Raw genomic sequence first — 20660 nt, forward strand, 5'->3', positions numbered from 1 at the left:
TGTAAAGCTTGTTTGTAAACCTCTTTACCCGAGGCCAAGCAAATCACTACATCGTGAATTAAACTTTCTTTGTATGGTGTAATGCACTTTGATGTGACTCAACATTTTTTATTCAACACCAAAAATTTCACTACCCAGGTTGCATAACATACAGTGTTGGACTTCTGCTGATGTAAGAATTCTAGCCTTGCCACTACCACATGTATTTTGTTGTAAAAATGCTCAGACAGACAATAAAGAAAATGCATCAAATAGCAGTAACACTGACAGATCGGACAGTGGGTCTAACTTTTGAACCGAGGAAAGTTATTGAAGATTCATTGACAGATATCAGTAAGGCATGTGCACGATTCTGTACTGCCAATTGTTAACAGAAGTACAAGCATACGGAATAGTTTCCCAAATATGTGAGTGGCTCAAAGACTTCTTAAGCAACAGAGGCGAGTATGTTGTCCTCGATTGCAAGTTGTTCATCAGAGCCAAAAATATTGTCAGGAGTGCTCCAGGAAAGTGTGATACAACCACTGTTGTTCTCTATATACATAAATGATCTGGCAGACAGGGTGGGCAGAAATCTGCTGCAGTTTGCTGATTATGCTGTAGTGTATGCGAAGCTGTCTCATTGGATGACTGTAGGATGATACAAGGTGACCAATACAAACTTTCTGGTCAGCTCTAAATGTAGAAGAATGTAAGTTAATGCAGATAAGCAGGTAAAAACAAACTTATAATGTTCAGATACAGAATTAGTAGTGTGCTGTTTGACACAGTCACAGTGATTAAATGTCTGGGCGTAATATTGCAAGACAACATGGCATGGAATGAGGATTTAAGGATTGTATTGGGGAAGATAAATGGTCAGCTTCAGTTTATTGGAAGAAATTTAGGAAAGTGTGGTTCATCTGTAAAGGAGACCACATATAGGACATGAGTGTGATCCATTGTTGAGTGCTGTTCGAGTATTTGGGATCTGCACCAGGTCCAATTAAAGGAAGACATCGAAGCAATTCAGAGGCAGGCTGATAGATTTTGTACCGGGATGTTTGAACAACATTGCAAGTAATACAAAGATCGTTTGGGAACTCAAAGGGGAATCGCAGGAGGGAAGGGAATGTTCTTTTTGATGAATGCTGTTGAGAAAACTTAGGGAAACAGCATCGGAGACTGACTGCAGAACAATTCTATTGCTGCCAACATGCATTTCATGTAAGGAACACGAAAATAAGATTAAAAAGATTGGGGCATATATGGAGGCATATAAATATTCTTCCTTTGCTCTAGTTGTGGGTGGAACAGGAAAGAAAATGGCAAATAGTGATACACGGCACCCTCTGCCAAACACCATGTGCTGGCTTGTGGAGTGTGTATGTAGATGTAGAAAGGCCTGTTGCTAATGGGGGACATTTAATGTCTGTTGCCTGAAAAAGCAGTGGAAAGCATTTTTGATATATTTTCCAGTCTTCTTGAAACTTACATGTGATTGCAGTCTTTCTCGGCGTATTCCACTGATGAATTCTTCTCGAGTTATTAGCCGAGTGGTGACATCGTCTTCTCACAATGTTTCAATGAGTTTCGTACCCATCATCTTCCGGCAAAGTGTCAGTAGCTGTGTTCTGCATATCTATATAGCTGCTTGGCTGTCGTCCGCTACTGTAGACCGGCCAATCACGTTCCTCCAGAAGGGGGTACTGCGTCGGTAGTGGTGGGGAGGGAGGGGGGGGGGGGGGTTCACGGCGCGGACCGACGTTGAGACCCGGTGGCTATCCAATCTGTCTGCAGACGCCGCTGTCTTCAGATCGAAGTGTTCCTGATGTATTTTGTCAATTGTGGGATTCCACGCTGCACTGAGCTGAAAACCGCTATCCCTGTTTACTAAATTGTTGTGCAGACGTACCTCCACTGCCTCTGTGAAGATTGAGTCCCAGAAACAATTGGCACTGCACAGCTTCTTAATTTTTTCGAATTCGAAAGTGTGTCCCTCGATAATGCTATGTTCTGCTACAGCGGACTTGTTTGTCTGTCCTAGTCGTACGTTCCTGATGTGTTCAGTACAGCACTGGGAGATACATCGCTGTGTCTGCCCGATATATTCCATCCCACATTCGCGCTCAATACTGTAAATGCCCGGCATCTGCAGCCCCAGTTGGTCTTTGGTTGAGCCTAGTATATCTTTGACTTTTTTCGGTGCGCGAAAGATAGTCGTTATTTCGTGCTTCTTTAATATTCTTGTGGTCATGGCTGTTGGCGGTCCAGCAAACAGCAGAAACGCCACACATTTTGCTTCATCTTCTTCTGGTTTCTCCTCCCACCTCTTGTCTACATGCAAGGCATGTCTTATTTGTGTCATTCTTACGGAAGGTTTCCCGCAGATTTGCTAACTCACACGGCGAACTCTTGCTGTCACAGATCGGCCTGGCTCTTTGTACCAAGGTGTCCAGTATTGAGTTATGTTGTGCTGGATGGTGGCAGATCTGAGCATTGAAATATAAGTCCTTGTGCGTCTTCTTCCCATGGACCGAGTGTCCCAACGTACTGTCCGGATTTTTCTTGATCAAAATATCTAAGAAGGGAAGGCAGCCATTCTCTTCTACCTCCATGGTGAATTTAATGCTGTCATGTATGCCACTGCGATGGTGTAGGAACTCCTGTTGCTTTTTCTTGCCACGGGGCCACACTACAAAAGTGTTGTCCACGTATCTGTATAACACCTTTGGTTTATGGCGGGCAGTGTTCAGTGCCACATCTTCAAAGTGCTCCATGTACAAGTTGGCAATACCTGGGGTCGAGGGGAACTCGTGGCAACACCATCTGTTTGTTCATAGAATTTCCCACCACATTTGAAGTACGTTGTGTTTAACACTAGATGAAAGATTCTGAGTGTGTCCACATCGAAGTGATCTTCGAGTAGAGCTAAGGAATCATCCAGCGGCACCCTGGTGAAAAGAGAAGTGATTTCAAAGCTGACTAGTAGATCCTTCTCATCCAGGCGTAACTCTTGGAGTACCTTAACAAATTCGGTCGAGTTCTTGACAAGGCGAGAGCAGTGACCCACGAGTGGTTTTAACTGCTGTGTTAGGTGCTTCGCTACACCGTACGTCGGAGAATTTACGGTGTTCAATATAGGACGTTGTGGGACATCCTCTTTACGGATCTTTGGGAGGCTATACAGTCACAGTGGAGCCGGTGCCCGAGGGTAAAGCTTCCTGATGGTGTTTCTGTCAAGTCCTGAGCTGTCGAGAAGATCGATGGTCTTGCGCGTAACAGAAGCAGTTGCGTCTTTCCCCTCTTCTTTGTATGGCGAATCTTGTAGTAAGGTGTCGATCTTCTGCCAGTAATCTTCTGACTTCAGTAAGACTGTCGCATTCGCTTTGTCTGCTGCTAAGACCACTATACCCTTGTCATCGCAGAGGTTCAGCAGTGCCTTGCGCTTTTCTACCGTGATGTTGTTCTTCGGCACACTTGCTCTCTTGAGTACCCTGCTGGTCTCACTTACTCGGCTGCTCTAGGCGGGAATCCACGTATGGCTTGCTCGACGTTGCTGATGGTGTCACATTATGGTAACGTTCTTGGAGCCGGAGCAAAGTTCAGGCCTTTTGACAGCACGGAGATTGTTGGCTCATCCAGTGCTCTCTCTGTCAGGTTGATGATGGTCTTAATATTGCTGGCTTTCTCATCCTGTTGACATCTGCCCTGAAGTCTGAGGAACTTCTGGCACTGTTTGTTGGTGGCTTTCTTCTTGTGGAGATCACTGCTGGCATACGTGTTGCCGTCCAGCCAGCTTCTTGAAACTTGTTAATTGGCTGAAATATCATCTCTGTCAGCACCTGTGACTGCTGCAGGTGTTGTTTTTAAGTGCTAGATCAAGACTTGCTGTTCTTGAAAATGAAATAAGTACTTGGTTGAGTTGTGATGCTGCTGCTGTTACTGCTCCTGCTCCTGTGGAAGATTTAGCTGTTTGCATTGCTGGTTTAACTGTTACCACCACAGCCCATGGAATCTGACATCCACAGTACCGCTCAGTGGAGCAAAACGGTGACCTCTTTGTCACCAGTGTAGTAACTGGCACTTTGGGCCTCAATGGTCATTGAACATAAATAAATGCTGTCACCAAAAAGGTCAGTTAGTCTGTGATCCAAACAGTAACAGTTCTTGGCAAAATATTCATCTGAGCCACACATATAAATTGTACTGAGATTGTTCCATTGTAGTAGAATGAAGTCCAATTACAATTTAGCTATATACGAGGCCTGTTCAAAAAATTCCAGAACATTGTCCACAAAATTTTTCTATGCTTACCTTTCACTTGCTGTGCATGATCTCTTTCGAAATACTTTCCTCCACAGTTGATACACCACTCCCAATGCCATTTCTGCTTCCGGAAGCAGCCTTGGCATGTGCCTTGCTGGATCATGCAAAGTGCCATCAGCGAGTTTTATTTTCTGTCATCTATCATTACAAATCTTTGACTTTCATGGAGTTTTCAACTTCGGAAATAAAACAAGTTCACAGGGGCCAGGTCGGGAGAGTATGGAGAGTGAGGCAACACAGTGATTTTGTTTTTGTGCAATAGTATAAATTTCCTTTACTTCACATCTATGGTCACAAATTTTTGTGTCGTCAGACTACCGGGTTTGGTCTATAATGACCATCTTCATATCTGCAGCGAAATATGGAAAAAACACAAATACAACTAGTAGATTGTCTACAGCTTAAAACAATAAAACAGACCTTCATGAGAAATACAGGGTGCGGCAGCATTCATAGCAGGGTATTAAAAACACACCATCAGGCAGTAACTGTAACTTATTTATTACCTCTTATGTCAGTTAAGAGTTAAAGGTACTTCATTTACTAATGTGTAAGTCATTATCCAGTGTGTGGATTACTTTTTGAGTATGACTCCTGTCAAATGTGCCCCCTCTGCGTTGCAAGCTTCCCATAACTCAGCGTAACGTATTCCCTGGGACATTGCCGACGGCAGTTCTGATGTGATCCTTCAGCTCAGGAATGGTGGCACAACTTGTTCGTAACACGTCTTGCTTCATATAGCCCCAAAGGACATAGTCTGCACAAGAAAGGTCAGGTGAGCGAAGCGGCCAGGAAATGTCACCAAAACTGGAAAATTCGCTACCAGGAAATGTCTGTTGCAAGAAATCCTTGCAAATTCTGGCTGTATGGGAGGTCGCTCCATCTTGTTGAAACCATAATTGTTCCACATCCACATCGACCATACCTAATTGGGGAAGAACAAAGTCTTGCAGCATCTTTAGGTAGCATTCACTGGTGACAGTTACAGCCACACTGCTGTCGTCCTCAAAGAAGTAAGGGCCAGTAATCCCAAAGGAAGCAACTCCACAACACACTGTGACACGAGAACAATGAAAGGGCTAGATGTGCAGTTCATGCCAGTTTACATCACTCCAATAACGCATATTCTGTTTATTCACTGAACCACATAACTCGAAATGAGCTTCATCTGACATCAGGATGGTGTGCAACATTTGGATATTGGCAAAGGAGATCACGCACGATTAAGCAGAATGTTTTGCACGAAACCCAATTGCGAGGCCTAATTTCTTGAACGATCTGCAGCTTATATGGGTGAAAATGGAGATCTTCGTGCAATATTCTCCCGAATGAGCGATCGGACCTATGCACAGTTTGCGCATGACGACGAGCAGATCTTTTTGGGCTACACAATAGTGCAGCACGAACATTTTCCACGGCTTCTGGTGTCCTCACAGTTCTTTCACTTCTTCCTGGTTTTCCATTGCAAACAGAACCTGTTGTTCGAAATCCACGTACCCACCTCACAATGGTCTGTTCATCTGAAACTTCCCATAACATCACAAGTTGAAATGTTGCCGAAATAGATGCTGGGTAGCAATAACAGAGTCATTATTCTTGAAATAATTTTCAACAGCAACGGTACGATGCTGTGCAGTCCACCGCTTCATATCACTGTCACACTCGAAATGGTAGCTCACTAGTACACGAATGCGGCACAAGCTGGCGCGCAGTCCTGCAGTGCGTCATTCTCCCACACAAGTCAAATTACGCTATGAATGCTGCCGCACCCTGTATTACTGGCATACATGTGCATTTGTGCACTTTAAATATGATGAGACACACTTTATAAAAGAAACGTGCCCTAATATACTGGAGCCATAGTGGCGTCATGAAATGCTAAACACAAAATCAGCACCAGCTTCATCAGACATATATAAATAATAGTATACACAAGAGTAATCTTGTTAGCAGCACTACTGTTCAAAACAGGCTGTCGTACAGTAGCCACAAAATGTTTGTGTGCAAGTTCACCAAATGTTGCTACTGCAGTGTAGACATATTCTTCAACAATAATTATACGATGTAAAATAAAGGTGGGGGGGGGGGGTCATTATTGACTGAAATCCTTAGTCTAATCACCCAAAGATTTGTGACCATAGACGTAAAGTAAAGGAAATTTATTCTTTTTTTCAGATCACTGTTCAATTCGTGACCATGACGCAGCTTGTGAAACTTGTGCAATAGTCACGCGCTAATGAGGATGAATGTGCAGGTGCATCATCGTGATGCAAGAGCCATGAATTGGTTTGCCACATTTCAGGCCATGTAACATTTTCTTGTAGGTGTCACATGTCCCTATAGTACCATTGATTAACAGTTTGTCTCTGTGGCATAAATTCATGATGAACTAATCATTCAAAGTCAAAGAAAACTATCAGCATGGCTTTGACATGTAACCTGACCTGACGAGCTTTTTTTGGTCTTGGAGAACCTTTTTTAACAAATGTTTTTTATTCCAGTCTTGAGATCACAATCTAAATTCCTTTGACCATGACCGATTTCAGTTAGTAATGACCATCTTCAGATGTACAATATAAAAAATATGTACACCTAGTGGGCAGTCTATCTTTCAACATAGTACAGCATTTCATATCACAGCCTGGGAAATGTACAGATAAAATAAGGTAAAGCGTACCTTTTTCTACACCGTGTCCTAATGCGATAAGGCCATAATGGCATCGTCAAAACATATAAATATACTCAGCACAGCATCGTCACATAAATCTAAAATACAGTGTAAAATAGGCCACATCCTCCAAACAGTCATTTTGCTACTGGCGTTATTGTACAAAACCTACTGAAGTGCAGTAGCTACCAAAAAACTGTGTGCCTACATCCTTCATAGATGTCGCTACTGTGGGCTTAGATGTAGTCATCATTTGCATAAGAACCATAATCTGATAAAAACACATTGGGTAAAATATATGTAGCAGACTTTTAAATTTTGATAACTATTATAGAAAACAGTTGTGATAAAGTAAAAGATGAATACAGTTACCCATATAAAATTATTAGAAAGTGAATATATAAAGATAATAGGTCCGACACTTTTATGGTGAATTTGTGGTCAAAAATAAAATATATGTTGTGGTGTCACCGCCAGACACCACACTTGCTAGGTGGTAGCTTTTAAATCGGCCGCGGCCCGTTAGTATACGTAGGACCCGCGTGTCGCCACTGTCAGTGATTGCAGACTGAGCGCCGCCACACGGCAGGTCTAGAGAGACTTCCTAGCACTCGCCCCAGTTGTACAGCAGACTTTGCTAGCAATGCTACACTGACAAAATACGCTCTCATTTGCCGAGACGATAGTTAGCATAGCCTTCAGCTACGTCATTTGCTACGACCTAGCAAGGCGCCATTATCAATTGCTATTTATCTTGTGATGCATGTACCGTCAGACTGATGTTCACCAATTATGGATTAAAGTTAAGTATTCCAGAAGCTACATACCTTTTTTGCTAGTCTCAAGACATTGTCCTGTTCCAGACCACACGCCATCCTGCGTGAGCTTTAAAGCGTGCCTTTCGGCTTCCCGTCATAGTGGCTTGGCTGACTTGCCAAGTCACAACATATGTAATACATTGCCTATAGTAACCTATAAATTACCTAAGAAAACTAAAATGTCTATATGACAAAATACTTGAAGAAAAGACAGATCAATGATGAGCGCCCTCTGTTTGCTCAGCCGCCAGCGTTCGTAAGAACTTAACCAAAAGAGGGCTTTTCATATGTCATGATATGTCTCCCACAGAAAACGTTTATACAACACATTAATAGTCAATAAATGAAATTATATAGTCTGGTCATACAATCCATGAATAGGTAGGATATTATCAGTTACAGGAATAGAGCGACGAATGTATGGATGTGAGGCAAATGCATACTGTTATCAACATAAATCATCAAGCAAGGGGAGGTATAAATGTGCGAGGCATTAAGTGATTATTGTAGTATGTTATCCGACAAAGCAAAGTAGGCGCTGGGCACAAAATCGCTTTGTCCATTCAGTACACTAGTGGGCTCATGCGTTGTGGCCTTGTAAATCTCCAACTCCTCCAAAAAGTATATTACCATTGGCCAACAATGATATATGGCAAGAACTTGGTATAGTGAAGCAAATTGCAGTAGCCAACGGTTTCTCAGCAAATGATGTTATGCTCCTGTACAATAGGATAAAAAAACAGGCTTCCTGCATAATTTGGTGTGTTTCTGTAAAGGTTTTCTTGAGTTTCATGCAGACGTGATGCTCCTCTAACTCTTGTCATCTCGAAATTCACAAACTTTACCCCACAGTGTTCTCAGTAACTAACAGACATACAACAATAAAACTTGAGGCAGCTACACATTAAAAACACAGGCACGTGCAGGAATGCTAACTGCATTTTGCTCCAACACAGCATTGGCACAAAATTGCGAATGTTTGAACAGGCCTCGTAAGGTGTATTTTGTAATCAAAGTTCCATATAGGCAAGATGTGGTGGAAACTACATTCCCATTTCATCATACATAATACACAGTATTACCTAGCCGATGATTCCTTGATGCCTCAGGACATGCCCTTCAACTGATTCCTTTGTTTAACAAAGTTGTGGCGTAAAGTTCTTTTATTGCCATTTAAGTTTAGCAACACTTCATTAGCTGTTTGATATACCTATCTAGTCTTCAGCATTCTTCTATAACATAAGTTTTCAAAACCTTGTATTCTCTTCTAGTCTAAACTGCTGAACACCCACTTTTCACTTCTATACAGGGCTACAATAAAGGCAAATACTTCCTAATACTTAATTTTATATTAGGTGTTAACAAAGTACTCTTTTTTTAGAAACACTTGTTTCTATTGCTAGTCTGCATATCCTCTCCACTTTGACCATCTTTTGTTATTTTTCTACCCAAACAGCAAAACATATTTACTGCTTTCAGTGTCTCATTTCCTAAGCTAGTACCCTCAGCACCACCTGTTTTAATTTTACTGTACAGTGTATGCCATTACCCATGCCTTACTTTCATTGATTTTCATTTTATAAACCTTTTTAAATATGCTCTCCATTCTGTTTAACTGCCCTTCCATATCCTTTGCTGTCTCTGAGAAAACTACAATGTCATCAACAAACCTCAAAGTTTTTATTTCACCTCTGTGAACCTAAGTACAAAATGGTCCATTCTGCTCTGGCCTGATGCGACAACAGTGATTCTATATTCCAAATAAAAGACAGTCTCTGTTGCAATATGTATAGTATATTAAAGCATTTCACGCTCTTAGCGCATCATCAGATTAACCTAATAAGGCACTATAGGCTGCAATAGCCAGAATTAAAAGCCATAATGACAGTCACATTAGTCAGTATTAAAACTGTGGAAAGAAACCAGTTGAAGCAAAAAAATGCAATTGTCAGCTGAAGATAATCACATTGTCCCTGCCTCAGTAGCCTTTTTATCAGCTACAGTATTTGTTTATTAGTGTGAAACAGGCCTATGAAACCTGGCATATCTACATTGCTTGCTACTGGTGCTCGGATTTTTATCTTCAGTTGACAATTACATTTTTCACTTCAGCCCTTTTTTTTCATGATTTTAGTATTGAGTAAGGTGACCATTGCCATGGCTTTTAATTTTGACTAACACGGTCTCTATTGCCTTTTTAAGTTAATCTGATGATGTGCTAAGATTGAAAAACATGTTATTAATCAATAAATATTAAACTGAGACTGTCTTTTATTTAGGATCTGTGAACTTTAACTGATTATCCAAATTTTTCTTTGGTTTCTTTTACTTCTTGCTTGTTTTACAGACTGAATAATGTTGGGGATAGGTTACAACCCTGTCTCACTCTCACTGCTTGTCTTTACGTCCTTTGGCTCTCATAACTGCAGTCTGCTTCTTGTACAAGTTGTAAATATTCCTGCACTCCCTGTATTGCTGTCTTCACAATTTCAAAGAGTGTATTCCAGTCACCTTGTCAAAAGCTTTCTCTAAATATTTAAACGCTATAAATGTAGGTTCGCCTCTTTTTGAACCGGTCTTTTGAGTTTCAGGATCAGTATTAGCTCAAATGTTCCTACAGTTCCCTGGAGCACAAACGGATCTCGCCCAAGGTCCACTTCTACGAGTCTTTTCACTCTTTTGTAAATAGTTCGTGCGAGTACTTCCCTGGATTCCTAAATTTTGAGAAAGCTTGGTTTCATTTCCAAAAACTTTCACAGCAGTCCTAGAGAAATTCTCAGATACCTGAATTGGAAAAAGCTAAGGGAATATGTATTAGCCTAACAGAACATATATATTACAAAGGAGACCAACACAAATAGTTACAGATTTGTTTGAACCATAGTTGGCTGTCCTGGAAGTGCTGAAAAACTTTAGCAATGGACACTTGAGGATAGGCACTATCTGTCCCGTAGAAGCCTACTTAAATAAGTCCCGAGAACCAGAATAAACTGAAGGATCTGGGAATATACCATAGATCCTTATGATCCACTCTTTCAGAGACTGTCAAGACATGGGACTGATGACCTCACTGTGCTTTTTTCCTGTCTCTTGGGACTATGTGCAGGGTGAGAGATTCATGATAAAGTGCAACCTAGGTAAGGGACCAATACCGTAGAGTACTCTTTGTAAAACCGAATTGGGATTCCATCTGTCCCTGGTGATTTATTTGTTTTCAAATCTTTCTGTTGTTTCTCTACACCAGGTATGCTTATTTTTATGTCGTCCATATAGGAGGCTGTCCGCTGCTGGTTGCTGAGTGGTCAGTGCGATGGACTGTCATACCTAACAGCCTGAGTTCGATTCCCAGTTGGGTTGGAGATTTTCTGGGTGTTGTGTTGTCCTTATCATTCTCATTTCATACTCATTGACACGCAAGTCGCCACATTGGCGTCAACTCGAAAGACTTGCACCAGCGAACGATATCATGGCAGGAGGCCGTAGCCACATGGCATTTCCATTTGTGGGAGTCTCTCCAATGGTCAAATTATAGTACGTTTGTATGGTTCTTCTGTGTGAACGATTTCTTGAATGCGAAATTTAAAACTTCAGCTTTCATTTTGCTATCCTCAACTGCCACACCAGCCAGGTCAACAAGAGACTAAATGGAAGCCTTGCCCCGCTTAGTGATTTTACATATGACCAAAATTTTCTCGGGTTCTCTGCCAAGTCTTACTAAGGTGTGATAGTGTTAGTAGTCATGTGCTGCACGCATAGATCTTTTTACAGATGCACGAATCTCTACTAACCTTCATTTGTCATCATTTGTGCGTCCCCTTTTGAACCTAGAGTGGAACAGCCTCTGCTTCCTCAACATCCGCCAAATTTTGTTCCTAAACCGTGGTGGATCTTTTCCACCCTATCCTGTCTAGCAGTAACACTGTACTAGTCGTAAATTGAAGGGGGGGAGGTCATCACTGGTGTCAGCTGCAGCGGTAATCCCCCTGCAATTTACATGTAGTGTTTCACAGCTGTGGGATCCGTGTGATGTCTGTTCTTTTGGAGGAACAGACACCGTGCATTCAAATAACTCTCCTAGCCTTCTTGACTGATTTATTATCTTTCATAATCACAGTTGCTACGATGACATCACAATCACTAATCCCCGTTTGTGTACTGACACTGTCAGTAAGGTCCAGCCTTAGACAAGGTCTAAGATATTTGCAATGTGTGTGGCCTCTCAAGCTAGCTGGTCAAGGCAGCTTTCAGGAAATGTATTCAAAAGTACTTCGCATGACTGTCTGTTTGTACACCCTGCAATGAATCCGTAGACCTCCCAGTTTATACTCAGCAGGTTAAAGTTACCTGCAACTAATATTGCACGATCTGGTGTTTATGCACTATTGACTGTAGACTTTCTTTGAGTGACTCTTGAACTCTCACAGTGGAATTAGGTAGCCATAAAAACATGCAACAATTAACTTAGTTTCATTTACACCTGTAAACGTGACCAGATGGCTTCGCTGTCACACTCAACTTCAACCTCACTAGAGACAATGCTTTTGTCAGTTGTGATGAACACTCCCCTTCTACAACTCGCTAAATACCTCGGAGCTTTCCACTTCGGATTTCAGCCAGCTCTCGATCCCAAGAATAATGTGAGTGTGAGAACTTTCCTGGAGGACAGTAAATTCGGGAACTTTATTATGAATACTTAAACAGTATACTGATACAATTGTGATAGTCGAGGTGTGTTTATTCTGAACGCCATTTGACTTACCCATGCTGTAAATCGACTGGCTAGTGTTCATTAGAGCAGCTCAAATGACCGCATAGCCTAAGAAACACTTACGTGCACCCCCAAGTACTCTGTTACTCAATTAGCTGCTCGATTTATGTAGTGCATCTCTGACCTACCAAAGAAAGTCCTACAAATCCCCACACAATAGTGCAGGTCTAGAAATCTGCAGCCGAGACCGTCACAGAGTCGATGAACCCCGACGGTTGAGGCCCTCCGTTTGGCTCCTAACCAGAGAACCCTGATCAACTCTGGGAACAATGCTGCAAATTGCGATTTCTGCTCGCACCCTGGATGCGGGGCCAGCAGTCTTCACCATCTGCGCCAGCCGCTTGTACGAACTAAATATCGCCTCAGAAACAATGTGACAGGCATTGTCGGTGCCGATGTGAGCCACAACTAGCGTTGGCTTTCTTTTTGGTTCTGAACGCTATCTGCCTAAGAGGCTCCCTAACGCTCTTGACATTGGAGCTTCCGATAACCAGTACACTCTTCCACTGTTGTGCCTGCTCGGACCCTGCCGAAGGAGCAGCCACTTGTCCACTCGCAGGGTGAACGGACGAGGCCAGGTGGCCAGTCTGCATATTGGCCCTCCACCTCGAGTGGTCCCACCAATACGGTTATGACCCATTAATCCTCTTTTCCTATTCCATCCCATTTGGTCTTCTATCAAACAGTAGATCAAAGCCTCTGTTTTGCTATATTATTATTTTGAAATAGTTTTAATTAGGTTGGACAATGATGCCGACAATTTGTTTGTTACAGAAACACCAAAAATATAGCTGCTTAATGTCTGAGCAAAACGAGGATAATGGAATGTAGTCGAATTAAGTCGGGTGATGTTCAGGGTATTAGATTAGAAAATGAGACACTTTAAGTAGTAAGGGAGTTTTGCTATTTGGGGAGCAAAATAACTGATGATGGTCGAAGTAGAGAGGATATCAAATGTAGACTGACAATGGCAAGGAAAGCGTTTCTGAAGAAGAGAAATTTGTTAACATCGAGTATAGATTTAAGTGTCAGGAAGTCATTTCTGAAAGTATTTGTATGGAGTGTAGCCATGTATGGAAGTGAAACATGGACGGTAAATAGTTTGGACAAGAAGAGAATAGAAGCTTTCGAAATGTGGTGCTACAGAAGAATGCTGAAGATTAGATGGGTAGATCACATAACTAATGAGGAAGTATTGAATAGGATTGGGGAGAAGAGAAGTTTGTGGCACAAGTTGACCAGAAGAAGGGATCGGTTGGTAGGGCATGTTCTGAGACATCAAGGGATCACCAATTTAGTATTGGAGGGCAGCGTGGAGGGTAAAAATCGTAAGGGGAGACCAAGAGATGAATACACTAAGCAGATTCAGAAGGATGTAGGTTGCAGTAGGTACTGGGAGATGAAGAAGCTTGCACAGGATAGAGTAGCATGGAGAGCTGCATCAAACCAGTCTCAGGACTGAAGACCACAACAACAACAACAATGTCTGAGTATTGCTGTTCTGCCACAACTAGCAATAAACCTTTCCACACTGAAACTTCAACTCGGCCAAATTTTCTGATGTGACTAAGTGATATAATACTGAACATCCCATATGAACCATAATCAACAGTACAATGTGCCACAACACAAGGAAGGAAGCATCCAATTTTCAACCAACTGCAGACTCTCTACTTGCTGCTGAAACTTGAGACTGCTGACTAGCTGCCACCTCAGCTAATTCAGAAGAATGGCAATGATAAACTCCTACTGTTGTCACAAGCAAAGAAAATGTTTTGTCACTCAGCACAGCTTTACCAACTGTGGTGCAAGATCATTACCAGTGCAGCCAGAAGAAGGAATTAACTCAATTAAAATTTTCCGAAAAACAACCAATATTTGTGATATGTGAGTATATAAGATGCTCACTATGTCATGAAACAAAAATGAGTACACATATCCAGTCATCAGAGGCCCTGCAGGCCACACGCTGCTTCCACAAACTGCCTCCATTTCCTTCCTTTTGTGCTCGGCTCCTCCAAGTGCCTTCAGTCCCCGGGACTGCCAGGTGCTCGCCAGATTGCCCATTTGGCACTATCTCAGTGTTCCTGTGGGGTGTCTGGTGTTTGGTCCCCCTTGAGTGATTTCTTCACCTGTCTTTCTTCTGGCATATTCTCTCTCCTCCTCCATTCTCCTATATCGAAGACGGGTCCCCGTATCTTCCTCATTATTCTTCTTTCAAATATCGATAGCTTTTCCTTATGTCGCTTAGTCAGGATCCGGGCTTCTGAGATATACATGATGACTAGACATATCATTGTGTTATATATTCTCATCTTAGTGTTTACTGATATTGATTTTGAGCTGAACATTTTCCCTGAGGGAATGTATGCATTTCATTCTCATCACTAGTCTTTCCTCGACATTCATTTCTATGCTGTTGTTGCTGGTAAACCGAGATCCCAGGTATTTGAAGTGATAAACTCTTGAACTTAATGCCATCTGTCTCAAGAAATTTTTTCTGCTTTTGTATTCTTCCTAATTGCATGAACTCTGTATTGTCTTAATTCACCTTTAGCCCAGTCTTCTGTGCATAGTTGTCCATTTTCCGACACACTTCCTTAAACTCATAGTTTGATTCTCCTAATGTAATGTGCTGCGAATACATAGAAAGAAAGATCCCTTATCATTTAGCTACAATATAGCAGGTCAGCAACTGGAAGCAGTTAATTCCATAAATTCTCTGGGAGTACGCATAAGGGGTGATTTAAAGTGGAATGAGCATATAAAGTTGATCGTCGGTAAAGCAAATGCCAGACTGAGATTCATTGGAAGAATCCTAAGGAAATACAATCCAAAACCAAAGGAAGTAGGTTATAGTACACTTGTTCGCCCACTGCTTGAATACTGCTCAGCAGTGTGGGATCCGTACCAGATAGGGTTGATAGAAGAGATAGAGAAGATCCAACGGAGAGCAGCGCGCTTCGTTACAGCATCATTTAGTAATCGCGAAAGCGTTACGGAGATGATAGATAAACTCCAGTGGAAGACTCTGCAGGAGAGACGCTCAGTACCTCGGTACGGGCTTTAGTTGAAGTTTCAAGAACATACCTTCACTGAGGAGTCAAGCAGTATACTGCTCCCTCCAATGTGTATCTTGCGAAGAGACCATGAGGATAAAATCGGAGAGATTAGAGTCCACACAGATGCATACCGACAATCATTCTTTCCACGAACAATACGAGGCTGGAATAGAAGGGAGAACCGATAGAGGTACTCAAGGTACCCTCCACCACACACTGTCAGGTGGCTTGTGGAGTATGGATGTAGATGTAGACGTAGATGTAGATGTAGATGTGACCCCTCGGAAATGCGCTGTTACCCTTGACCCATCCATACAAGTTTGCGCCATTCTCACTAAATTCTTGTTGAAACGTTGTATTTAAAAAAGGGATCTACTAATATTTTTTCCACAGTTCCGATGAGAAATTATCCTCATAGATGTGGAATAAGTCAAAAAGTCTGAACTAAATAGAGCCCTAAGGCACAACAGAGTAGTTGATAAGATGAGGAGTGCATTGGAGCTGGAACCAAAAGCCTTATATCCACTAGGTGTACACTATATTGCAGCAGCAATCCTATATTGAGCATATACCAGTGACAACAGTGAGTTAAAGTTTCGGTATTACACGGGGCCTTGTATCTAGCAACATCACTTTTTCCGTATACTGAACTGAAAGAAGGCACCAGTTGATAGGACACACCCTGAAGTGTGAATGTATGGATATGTAAAAAACTGTGGAAGGAGATGGAGGTGGATCTACAGTAAACAGGTTCAAGTAGATGTAGTTTGCAGAAGCAGAGAGCCTTGCACAAGATAGACTACTGTGGAGAGTGCTGCATTAAAGCAGTCTTTGGACTGAACATTGTTACAAAAAGTGCAGTGCAAGTACTCCTAGTGTTTCTACTGTGGAAGTGTAACTCTATTTGTATATTGTGGAAATGTAAACAGGTAATTTATTTGGTTCCTTATGCTTCTTTTGTTCAACTTTTCAGTTAATGTGTAACTGCTCTTCTTCTTTCTGTGCAGGAGTGTCTGCTAGAGGAAGAAACCACTTCTCCACATGACGCAACATACATGAAAAAAGAATCCGTAAGTAGTACAGACATACAAAAAATGCCATATACTTTAGTAATTGTGAGATATTTGTTGCTTGGTTGCATCATCAGGCAATAAACTCACAAACTGTCATGTGCAAGGAATAGCTGTTTGAAGTGACTCATAATGTTATGGGGAGAAATAAATGGTATGACATGTCAATTGCAACATTCTTTATAAAATGAACAACTTGCCAAGATATAAAACTATGTTTGATGAGCACTCAGTCAAAATACCTTCCTGTTGTAAATAGTACCTTACCAACAGTCTCGCAAGCATGCCACAGGATTTATCTTGTAGCTGTTGTTTGGCAGTGATTTTCTAAATTTTTTCCTTATTCTTCCATCCGTTTATATTTATAACTGTTCTTACCGAACGAGGTAGCGCAGTGGTTATCACACTGGACTCGCATTCAGGACGACAGTTCAAACCCACATTCAGCCACACTGATTTAGGTTTTCCGTGATTTCCCTAAATCACTTTAGGCAACTGCCAGGATGGTTCCTTTGAAAGGGCACGGCTATCTTCCTTCCCCAGAATCAACCAACCAGTCTTTGTCACTGTTCTGTGAGTTTTAATCAGCTGTTTATAAACACAATATGTCACACTAATTGTCTTTAATGTTCCACAACTGTCTGTTCACTTCTTCTCCGATGACAATAATTTTTGAAAGTAATAAATCAGTCTTCCTGTTATGTGAGATCAAATAGCCTGCTAGTCACTGTAGCTCCTCCAGATTTTAAGAATTCCAAAGATACCTCACTCACTGTTGCTAAATTCTTTGAGCTCGAATCATTTACTACTGCCACACTTCATTCACATTGCTGGTAACCTCCTCCTTCATCACAAACTTGCTCCTTTTCTGTCATCTGACTGTTATGAAGCTCTTCTTCATTGTGCAGACTCCCAAAGCATTTCTGCTATATCAGCCTTTTCTTCTGCCTGTTACATAAGCTACCCCTCTGCACTTCTTGAAATAATGCTTTCAATTTGTACCTCTGCAAAAGTATGTATAACTACAGGCTTACAATTACTGAACTATATGAAATAAAATTGTCCTAACTTCTGAACAGTTTGCATTAGGACGTTCAAAATGTACAGTTGTCTGTGAGGCATGATGGGAATTTGTATGCCCATGTGCATGTGCCTTTAGCAATGAAGTCCACTTTCATTTGGATGGGTTTGTGAATAAGCAAAACTGGCACATTTGTGGGTCTTGAGAATCCGCATTTCACAATCAAGAAGTCTCTTCTCCCTCAAGGGGTGACCGTGGTGTGCTGTGTCCAGTCACAGAATGATCGGTGTGATATTCCTTGATGGCACACTGACTACCGAACGCTATGTGAAGGTTTTGGAAGACTATTTCATCCACATTATCCAAAGTGACCCTGATTTTGACAAGATGTGGTTCGTGCAAGATGGAGCTAGACCCCATCAAAGATGAACAGTGTTTGATGTCCTGGAGGAGGACTTTGCAGACTGCATTCTGGCTCTAGGTTACCCAGAGGCTGCTGGGATGAGCATCAATTGGTTTCCATGTTCTCCAGATCTGAACACATGCAACTCCTTTTTTGTGGGGTATATTAAAGACATGGTGTACAGTAATAACCCCAAAACCATTGCGGAGCTGAAAACAGCGACCCAAGAGGTCCTCAATAGCATCGATCTTCTGGAACTTCAGGAGGTCATGCAGAATTTCGCTATTTGTCTGCACCACATCATCACCAATGGTGGCAGGCATATCGACCATGTCATTACCTAAATCCGGATATCTGTAGTGATGTTTACATGTTGAATAAAGTGTGTGCACGCTGAGTTTGTAACTAATTTACTTTTTTTCATGTAGTTCAATAATTGTCATCCTGGATCTTGTACACAGTGCTATTTATTTAACAAATTCTTTATGTGTTTAACTCCTCCTGCTTTTGCTTCTTTGCAGTCCCTGTTAAATTAATTTTTAGGCATCTGGTAATTGTGGGTTTTTATATCAACATCTCTCTCCTTTTTATCAATCAGGGAGTTGGAGTGTTCTCCAATGTTTTATTTCATTCATTCGTTACTGAACTGCCCACAATGATAGGGTAGAGGGAGGGATGTTCGCCAGGTAGGGAAGTTTGCCATATTTGCCTTTCTATTGCAACAGATCTATTAGCACTCACTGCCATCTATTGGCGATCATGAGAAAAACTGCTTCAAAGCATGCCCATTCTATGCTGGCATCAGGTGGTAGCACAGAAAATTACGTATTGTCCTCACAATCAGTAGTGGAACACATTTCGTGAGAAGATGTACACTGAGATAGGGGACATTTTTTTCATCTCCACCATTTGAGATCCCTTTTAGCTACCGTTTATAAATACATTGTTATTTTGACTGCTAAAGTGTGTAAATATGTGCTGCGAGTGAAATGACAAAGAATTAATTTTAAATTACTTAAAAATGCTGTGATATATTATTGCGTTCTAAAGCGTGCTTCTGGAGGGAATTTCGCCATAAACTACACTCGTGAACAATAAAAGAGATTATTGTAGAAGAGCTACTGTGGTGTCACCGCTAGACACCACACTTGCTAGGTGGTAGCCTTTAAATCAGCCGCGGTCCGGTAGTATATGTCGGACCCGCGTGTCGCCACTGTCAGTGATTGCAGACCGAGCGCCGCCACACGGCAGGTCTAGAGAGACTCCCTAGCACTCGCCCCAGTTGTACAGCCGAATTTGCTAGCGATGGTTCACTGACAAATTACGCTCTCATTTGCCGAGACGATAGTTGGCATAGCCTTCAGCTACGTCATTTGCTACGACCTAGCAAGGCGCCATTATCATTTGCTATTTATCTTGTGATGTATGTACCGTCAGACCGATGTTCACCAATTATGGATTAAAGTTAAGTATTCCAGAAGCTACGTACTTTCTTTACTAGACTCAACTCCTTTAACTGTTCCAGACCTCACGCCAGCCTGCGTGAGCTTAAACGCGTGCCTTTCGGCTATCTCATAGTGGCTTGGCTGTCTTGCCAAGTCACAACAGCTACTTTATGTAATATTTTAAGAATTTTTCCTTTAATTGACCTCTTAATTAATGTTTATTGATATTCATTGATTTTAATGTTGACAATAATTTTGGGGGAAATTCGAAGTTGATGCACATTTCATATTCTGTTACACTGTTTAAAATTAGCCACATTGGCATTCTCTATTGACTTTCCAGGCAATGTGGTTAGACAATCGAAATGTCTGTACAGTAAATGGAAAGAAGGGGATTTAAAAAGTGCTGTTACAGCTGTTCGCAATGGGCAATCTGTGTATGCTGCCGCTAAATTGTGTGGGATTCCGAGGAAAACTCTTGAAGACCACGTAAAACATGCTGGTAGCAGATCACCAAGAAAGATGTTCGGTAGGCCACCAACTCTTTCACTGGATCAAGAAAATAAACTTGTTAGCTGCATCATCAGACTCCCGTCTGTGGGATTTGGGACTACAAAAGAAAAACTACAGATGATAATACTTGAATATCGTGCAAAGAAAAATATCCCAAACATGTTTAGAAATGACCATGCAGGGAAATTTTGCTTTCAAGGATTTCGTACACACCACCCTGAAATAGTTTTCAGAAAAGGAGAAAGTTTAAGTTACAGAATATTGATGCGTTTTAACGCTGAAAGAGTATCCCAGGTTTATAATTTTCTGGCAAAAGTTAATGATGCCATGAATCTTTCATCTACCCAACAGCTGATCTACAATATGGATGAAACAGGATTGCAACTCACTCTTAATCCACAGGAGAAAATGTTAGCTTTGAAAGGTTCAAAGCATGTTCACGTGGCTACACACAGGGAAAAGGGAGAAACTGTGACAGTCTTGGCTTATGTCAATGCCACTGGAACAATTTTCATCCCACTAATAATTCTATATAAGGGAAAGAACAGGAAGGATATTTGGGGTGATGGGTTGCCACCAGGTTT

General features: G+C 41.6%; 1 protein-coding gene across 6 annotated transcripts in view; it reads left to right on the forward strand.

Moving 5' to 3' along the window:
- LOC126424756 (zinc finger protein 571-like) overlaps positions 1-20660 on the forward strand; it is a 125856-nt gene that overhangs the window by 28803 nt on the left and 76393 nt on the right. For all 6 annotated transcript variants that reach the window (XR_007576207.1, XM_050087492.1, XM_050087496.1 and 3 more), the window contains exon 4: positions 16632-16694. Coding sequence is in view for 5 of the 6 variants with exons in the window: in XM_050087492.1 (XP_049943449.1) it covers positions 16632-16694 (63 nt within the window). In the remaining variant the exon portion in view is untranslated. The remainder of the gene's footprint in view (positions 1-16631; positions 16695-20660) is intronic.

Source organism: Schistocerca serialis, chromosome 10 (assembly GCF_023864345.2).
Source record: "Schistocerca serialis cubense isolate TAMUIC-IGC-003099 chromosome 10, iqSchSeri2.2, whole genome shotgun sequence".
NCBI classification, from domain to species: Eukaryota; Metazoa; Arthropoda; class Insecta; order Orthoptera; family Acrididae; genus Schistocerca; species Schistocerca serialis.